Below are 9056 nucleotides of genomic sequence, written 5' to 3'. Positions count from 1 at the left end.
ATATATATATATATATATATATATATATATATATATATATATATGTATATATATATATATATATATATATATATATATATATATATATATATATATATATATATATATATATATATATATGTATGTATATAAGTAAACCTATATACAGTATATATATATATATATATATATATATATATATATATATATATATATATATATATATATATATATATATATATATGTATGTATAATAAGATGTAATTTTGTACTTATGTGTACCATGTAGGTATATTTTTATTTTTTAATTCAATTTACATAGATTTCAAATAGAGTTTTAATTTCCCTTTTCATATTGTTATAGAAAAGCATCTACAAGTTTTCTTCTTTCCATCAACATAAGATATAGCTCTTTAATCCAATTGGTTTTCCTCTGAAATCCATCCTTTACACCAACGATGGAAAACCTTATATAAGACTAAAATAGTGTGCTCATCCTGGGAGAAAAATTCCCAGCTCTTCGATTAGGGTCCGTCAGTCAAGATGATCGATGGCCGAACAGGAAGGAAATCGGTATATTGAATGAGTATTTGGGAAGAGCAAGCTGTGGAATTCTATCCGTCTTTGGATGGTGATATAAGAGTTTATAGCTATTGTGACTAAAAACTGATCATTTTGTATTATTTGTTACAGATCTTTTTTAGTCAATGATGGGATATTAGTAGTGATTGGCATCGTTGCTCAAGTAACTAGTGATGAAATAATTTTAATTTTCAATTTCGATTTCATTCAATGTGAATACCAATTATATTTAGGTATTTCCTTCGGAGCTATTAAAACTACAGATAAAAATGTCTCTTGTTTTAAGGTAGCAATCGAACAAATACTTCGGTGAAAATGAAACTTATTTATACAAATGACCATACGAGTTATAATACAAGTGCTGGCAAAGTAACTAAAGTTACATACCTTTAGTTTGAGATGATTCTTAACTAAATATGCTTATGTAGATATGTGCTCATATATCGGTAGAGTGAATGAGTCTAAAGGAAGAGTGAGCTGTGGAACTTCTATCCATCTTTGGATAGTGATATGATAATTTTCTATTATTGTTACGTATCCCATGCAGTCATTCATGAATTATTTGTTGTGACTGGCTCCGTTTCTTAATTAACAAGTGATAAAATATTTTTAATTTCCAATTTTGATTTCAGTTTTTGTGAATGAATTTTTTTTAGGCAGTTCTTTCAGTTCTCTTACAACTACAGATAAAAGTTTCTTTTATTCCGAGGTAGCAATCGAACAATTACTTCGATACAATAGGAACTTATTTCTACAAATGACCATACAATAATAAACAATGCTTCTCGTTGTAACATAAGAAATAGCAAAATAATTAAAGTCCCCTCCCATTATTTTAAAATAATTTTAAATTGATTATATATATATGTGTATATATATATATATATATATATATATATATATATATATATATATATATATATATATATATATATATATATATATATATATATATATATATATATATATATATATATATATATATATATATATATATATATATATATGTATACACACATATATATATCTATCTATCTATCTATCTATATATATATATATATATATATATATATATATATATATATATATATATATATATATATATATATATATGCTCTTATTTATGCATACAAATAAAACAATCATCCTACAGCTAAGTATCTTAAAGCTCTCTCTCTCTCTCTCTCTCTCTCTCTCTCTCTCTCTCTCTCTCTCTCTCTCTCTCTCTCTCTCTCTCTCTCCTCTCTCTCTCTCTCTCTCTATTCAAGTTTGTTTACGTATCTTTAAAAAAAATAGTAAGAAATATCTGTATGCATACATATATAAATTAGGTACATATATTTATATATATGTATATATGTAGTTATGTAGATATGCATGTACATATTGTTTTAAATAAAAGAAATGTAATTTTATGATATTAGATAACGACATAGCTGAAAATAAAGAATGAACTTCACCTTACACTAAAATTTTGCAGTAAGGAAAAGTCTCCTGTTTTACAAAGACATAAAGGGTATTGAAACATCAGAAAAGAAAACAAACCAATTACACGAATGAATCATCATTTCTCATATTGAGGGATATAATTTCAAGGAATTTAATTGCTTTGAAATACATAAGAATTACACCGTATGACCCAAAATTTTCAAAAGTATTCTGACACTGTCTGTTGTATTGAGAACCATGGCTCCTCTCCGCTGACGTGTGAGGAGGATCAGCGTTGTTTAGGGTGATGCTCTCAACTCTCTCTCTCTCTCTCTCTCTCTCTCCTCTCTCTCTCTCTCTCTCCTCTCTCTCTCTCTCTCTCTCTCTCTCTCTCTCTCTCTAACAAAAACAGATATATACATGGGATCACACACAAACACATACACACACGTACACACACACGTATACACAAACACACACACACATACACACACACACACACACACACACACACATATATATATATATATATATATATATATATATATATATATATATATATATATATATATATATATATACTAATTATATATTACATAATAAAATCCATGACCCAAGGGATCAATGGAGAAGTTAGGAGGAGTGTGAGAACGCCAAGTCAGTCGTAAACAGCATGCAAAAGTCAAGACCAAGCTAAACCTTTGCAATGTAAAATTTTTGTATGAAGAGTAAACATAATACAAGCATCCCGTGAGAAACAGTTGAGTGTCTCACCTGAACAAGATGGCTTCCAGTACTAATGTTGTGTTTACATATTTGTATAAATGCTGAGATAACCAAGTATATTTTATCATCAAACATGATATTTTTGTTAGTTCTTTTCAACATGTCATACAGAATGGTCATCCGACCAAGGCATCTATACTCCTGTGATGGAGCTGCTAATAAACTGTTTTAAAAGTTAACCTACATAGACTTATTTCAGAAGAAGTAACCTACAAGTCTAAACTATACATATCACATTGAAGAGACATGAGATGGAACTCTAAGGTGTGTTTATAACAGTACCATACCAACGTATATATATATATATATATATATATATATATATATATATATATATATATATATATATATATATATATATATATATGTATGTATATATATATATATATATATATATATATATATATATATATATATATATATATATATATATATGTATATATATATATATATATATATATATATATATATATATATATATATTCCTAAGAAGTTGGTCTAGCTCAAGAGTAAATATTTTATTCATGTATTTCTTTTGTGTATTTAAGACATGTGTACCCAGCTCATAAGGTGAGTTTCAATCATGTAGGTTTAAGTTATGTATGTAAGATACAAAAGACTTTCGTCATTATTTTCAATTGCATTTCATTAAATTCAGTATATTTAAATGTACGTTATTTTTCTAATTAACTTTTTTTTGCATAGAGCTTTGTGAGCACATTTAAATATGCTGTACGACGCATGAGGTATGAACACGAGGGATTACATATTTTCATGTTTCCACATGGTTAGAAAGAGCAGGAAAATTAGATTTACTCTTTTCTTTTATTGTTACTAGAGGATGGTGGGCAGAGTTAGCTAAGACAGTTCAGTACCCTTTCTTCAAATTACTACGTTAGCAGATTTGCGCCGCTAGAACCATTAGCCTATGCTACAAGAATGATTTGGAAATTTCTATACGAATTAAGTCAATGTATATATACCCCAGCAATACATAAGCAGGAGAAAAGATTCAATCTATCCCCTTGAAAAAGCCAACATCTGCCTGCCCCCTCTCCTCTTAAGTGTGTGTCCTCTCAAATGTGAAAAAAAATTTCTATCTAACATATTTTGTGGATAATGTTATTCAAACGTTGGTGAAAATATTGGATATTAATTGAAGTGTAGTGTGATAATATTAGTACATTTAACGTAAAAATTTTGTAACTGTGATATTTTGGTTAAACAGTGAAGTGCATTAAAATGTTTGCTTAACCGTTTTGTTACCTTGTGTGAACTAAAAGATGTAAGTGTAATAGTTACATATAGGTAAATCTAATTAATGTATGTTCATGAGAGTGTTAAGATGCTAACTCTATTAATTATCAAAATAAATATTTTTAGAAAATATTTTCCATTGAAACCAGTGATTGTACGTGTGATAATATTAGTACATTTAACGTAAAATTTTTGTAACTGTGATATTTGGGTTAAACAGTGAAGTGCATTAAAATGTTTGCTTAACCGTTGTGTTACCTTGTGTGAACTAAAAGATGTAAGGGTAACAGTTACATATATGTAAATCTAATTAATGTATGTTCATCGGAGTGTTAAGATGTTATCTCTATTAATTATCAAAATAAATATTCTTAGAAAATATTTTCCATTGAAACCAGTGATTGTACATATTTCAAAGTGTCTTTCTTTTGTCTCATCCTATGGTATAGTTCAGATTTAATATTTTAAGTTATTTATTTTTTGGTGTTAATTCTTGTTAATTGCTGTTAAATTTTTAAAGAATATATTTATTCATGTACTGTGTATTATTTAAATCAACAATATTTTCTTTCTTAGTACTTTTTTTAATTCCTTGGCTAAGAACCGAAGTAAGAGTTTTTTTTTTAGAATAGTTCAAGAAAAGTAATCACCTAGTTTTGTTTTGAGTAAGGTAAGAATCCTTTGGATATTCAGTGTAAATATATATAATAGTCTGGGAGTTGCGTAATATTTTCATAGCTCTGGTATTTTCCAGGTGTAACACATTTATGTATTATCTTCAGGTGAATTAAGGAGCTCAGGAATTTACGTAATTCTCCAGCCAAAATATGCATATATCTTTGGTTCCTAAACAAGGGATAGAGCGAGTCTGTTTTGAATATTGGTGATAACAGGGCCGAGTTTTGATAAAGGTTTGACCAGTTTAGTGTTGATAAGATTCTGTGTACTGTTAGCATATATCTTTTGGAGAGGTAAAATTTTTTATAAAGTACGAGAGGGCACAACTAAATGTACAAGAATTTTTTAAAAAATCAATTGTTAAGGATTTTTCAGAAGGTAATGTAAATAAAGCTCATTGGCTTTGTATCTTAATGGCATGCGGCGGCCATGCCACAAGTGGACTTATTGATGCCCAAATCAAGTGTCTTGCCTTAGAAGCCTGTATTCTTCTTCGTTCCTGGTCAACAGCGTGTAGTGATAGTGTGTTCTGATAGTTAAAAAGCCTCTAGAATAACATAACCAAGCACAAAAGATATTAAACATGGTGTCTAAGAGAGAATCAGTGAAAGGTGCAGTGGGTATGAGTGGGAGAAAGAAGGAAGTGAAAGGGGGAAAAGGAAAGGAAGAATATTAAAACGACTCTGAAGTTGAACAAGAAGAAAGCATGGCTGATCCAAACGACTGCGGATGGTGCAAAAAAAGCGGTAAGATCGAATCAAGAAGCGATAGAATGTGATTTATGTGATGTATGGTTCCATATAGGCTGTGGTCAACTAGACAAGTGAGTTTGAGAGAATCAACGAATCTAAACATGCCCGAATGTTTTGCAGTAGATGCCGAGGGAGTTGCAAAAGCTTGAAGGCAGAAAACAAGAAACTTCGGAAACAGTATGATAAACTCAGGGAAAATTTCATAGGGCTGCAGGATACTGTAGATGAGTTAGAAAATTAGATCAGGGCTTTAGTGGATGATAATATGATAGGAACGGTTCAGCTGACAAGAGAAGAAGTTAGGGAGGATGTTAGGGCAGAGATGATGGAAATTAGGGAAAAGGAGAAAAAGAAAAACAATATAGTAATTTTCAACACAAAAGAAATTACAAAGATTGATAGTAATGAAAAACTGAAAGATGATTTTGATATATGAGGAAGCTTGAGTAATATTGAGATAGGAATGAACGATGTGGAAATTGAAGAAGTGGGTAGGTTAGGCAAACAAGGGAAGGGAGAGAGGAACAGGAACAAAGACAAAAACCAGGGCCCCCGCTAGTTAAGCTTAAAATCACTAAGGAAAAATGGGGAAATCAAAAAAAGAGGAGTTGAGACAAGTTTTCATCGCACATGACCTCACTTTTATGGAAAGGGAAAAATAAAATAAGTTGCCAGAGGAATTGAGAGAGAAAAAAGAAAATGGAGAGCAAGGGTAGTACATAAAGAGAGGAGAACTAGTAAGAAACGACAATTTTCGTAAAGAAGCAAACGCAAGCAGAGCGTAGTAGAAAAAGGTATAAATTTAGACAAAAAAGTTAGTCAATGTATAAAAATAGGCCTGTTAAATATTCAAGCATCAACCAAACAGAAATTGATAGAAGTAGAAAACGAGATGAACACAAATGAAATTCATATATTTTGTTTGTGAGAAACGCACCAAAAGATAGCTAAAATACAGTTAAGTAAAGGTCTGTTAAAGATAGAAAAAAGAAGGGATTTTAAAGATAAAAAGGGTGGTGGGTTAATGTTAATTTTTGGAAATAACGATATCACTGAAGCAGAGGAAATGGGAACAAACCATAGTGATATAATAATGGTACAGTGCAAAATCTACAATTTAGTATTGATGATAATACTAGTATATTTTGCAGCAGGAAATACAGAAGAAGATAGAAAAAGAGATCAAGAATTGAAAGCGGAATGTGAAAGATTAATACAGAAAGCAGGAAAAACAACTCTTCTGCTAGTAAAGAGGGATTTTAACCTCCACGTGGGATTTCTGGGGCACCAACAAGTAGACATAAAATGGTGAAATGGTGCTAGATGGGATGGGTAACCACAACCTAACACTATTAAATGGAGATGAAAGGTGTACAGGACTATGCACGTGGAATAGACAAGACCAGCATAGTGCTATTGATTTTGTTCGTGCAAATAATATGCTATATAAACAATTTAAATTTATGGAAATAGATGGAGATAAAACAGTATTAGACATATCAGATCACAACTTAATAACAGTAGAATTGGAAGTAAAAACAAATAGAGAAAATAACTACAATAAAGGGAAGTGGGAAGAAATTACATATTATAGCAATGACACAAAAGATATAGACGAATATGTGAAATCTATAGAGAGAAAACTTGTTGGCAAGGATGTAAAAATATTGAAGAGCTAAACATAATAATAGCAGAAATAAAACAAGAACGTTTGGCTAAAACATATAGAAAAAGGGTAACGAATGAAGGGAAGACCAAGGAACAACCTTGGGTAGCCGAGGAAATAAGGAGAAAGATTAAGGAAAGAAAGGAGCTTAATAAAAAGAATGAAAAATTAAAAAGATATTAGGTTAAAAACAGAATTAGCAGAAAAAATACAATCATAAGAAGAAAGAAGTACAAATACTGGTGAAAAATAGTATAACTTTATATGAGAAAAAGAAGACCAGGGAGATAAGAGATGATAAAAATAAACTATGGGAAAACAAAAACCAATTAAGAAATAGCAAAGAAATAAAAAGCGAGGCAATACAGTTATATGGAGATAGAGGAAATAAACTACCAGATGAAGAGGCTAAAGAAGAATTATTGAAATTTTGGAAAACAGTCTACAATACACATGAAAATAGAATAACAGAGATCTGGAATGAGGAGGAGAGTGAATACCTGGATAATTTGAGAAGAGAAAACGACATTATGATAGTAAATGAATATAGTATACCCGAAAACTCAAGGGAGCATTATGATGCTGTACTAAATGGAATAATCAAACCCATGCCTGCCGCTGAAATGAATAAAGGTTAATTAGAAAAATGCTTAAAACGCCTAAAGTAAGGTAAAGCAGCTGGGCCAGATGGACTAAAGCCAGACTATTACAAAGCTATGATGATAAGTGATATATGTTAGAATACGCTAGTAAACTGTTACAAAGAGAAATTAACCAGTAAAGAAAAACCCGAAAGCTGGAAAGAGTCCAGAACAAAAATGTTAAAAAAGAAAAACGAACCACAACAAAGGAATTGAGACAAATAGCACTCGCAAATGTATCATATAAAATATACATAGCTTTTATCAAGGATGAAACAGAAGGACACCTAAAAAATAATAAAGCCATAGAGGATAGTCAAGCCGGATTTACATAGGGAGGAAGGATTGAGGATAATATATTCATATTACAGTACATGGTTGAAGAAACTTTCAAAAATAAGAATAAAACTCATAGTTGCCTCTTTAGATTTCAAAAAAGCTTTCGATTCCATAAAAAGGGAACCACTGATAGAAACATGAAATCAATATAAAGTACATACTAATATAATTAATTCTATAGCTGAAGTATATGTGGGAGACTCTAGTACGTTAGACATAGAGGAAAGAGTAGAACAAAAATTGAGCGTAATTAATGGAATAAAGCAAGGCTGTATTGGCTCTACAACATTATTCAAATAAATTACTTATCAAATTATAAAACAAGTAGAAAAGGATAGTAATGGTTTTAAAAATGTTATTATGAAGCTAGTAGTATTATTTTTTGCTGATGATGTCCTAGTGCTTGCTGAGAATATAGAGGATGCTGAATTGAACATAAGGAAAGTGATAGATTAAGGAAAGCAGTGTGGTTTAGGCATAAATAAAGACAAAAGTAGCGTACCTATATTTAATATGAAGGAGAAACCAGATAACATAGAGGGAATAAAAGTGGTAAGCAATATTAAATACCTAGGTATCAAGGTAGATGATAGTAGGAATATGTTCAGAACACAGAAAAGTGAAATGATAGTTAAGGTGCAAAAGCTAGCTAATCTTACGTATTCAATCATAGAAAAAAGTTGTAATAAAATACTGATAGGGAAAACATACTGGAAAAGTGTAGTCCTACCTTCCATATTATATGGAACAAGGGTAATTAACTTAACGGAAACTGAAATAGAAAAGTAGCAGAGAATAGAGAATAGTGTATAGAAGAATGTTAGGGGGTGTAAAGAATACAGCAATTGTAGCCTTGAGAGGGAATGTAGGAGCATCTGCTATGAAAACAAGGGTAATGGATGGAAAGCTAAGGTACCTTAATAGTATCTATAAGGGAGAGAAGGACTT

General features: G+C 30.3%; 1 protein-coding gene across 1 annotated transcript in view; it reads right to left on the bottom strand.

Moving 5' to 3' along the window:
* Window positions 1-8845, bottom strand: part of LOC137648358 (general transcription factor II-I repeat domain-containing protein 2-like) — a 17274-nt gene extending 8429 nt beyond the window's left edge. Inside the window, exon 1 of the mRNA XM_068381287.1 lies at window positions 8839-8845. Within this exon, the coding sequence (XP_068237388.1) occupies window positions 8839-8845 (7 nt within the window). The remainder of the gene's footprint in view (window positions 1-8838) is intronic.
* Window positions 8846-9056: the final 211 nt, after the last annotated feature.

This window comes from Palaemon carinicauda, chromosome 10 (genome assembly GCF_036898095.1).
Source record: "Palaemon carinicauda isolate YSFRI2023 chromosome 10, ASM3689809v2, whole genome shotgun sequence".
In the NCBI taxonomy this organism is placed as follows: domain Eukaryota; kingdom Metazoa; phylum Arthropoda; class Malacostraca; order Decapoda; family Palaemonidae; genus Palaemon; species Palaemon carinicauda.
Note: the sequence above shows the minus strand (reverse complement) of the source record. Positions and strands in the feature narration are given on the sequence as shown.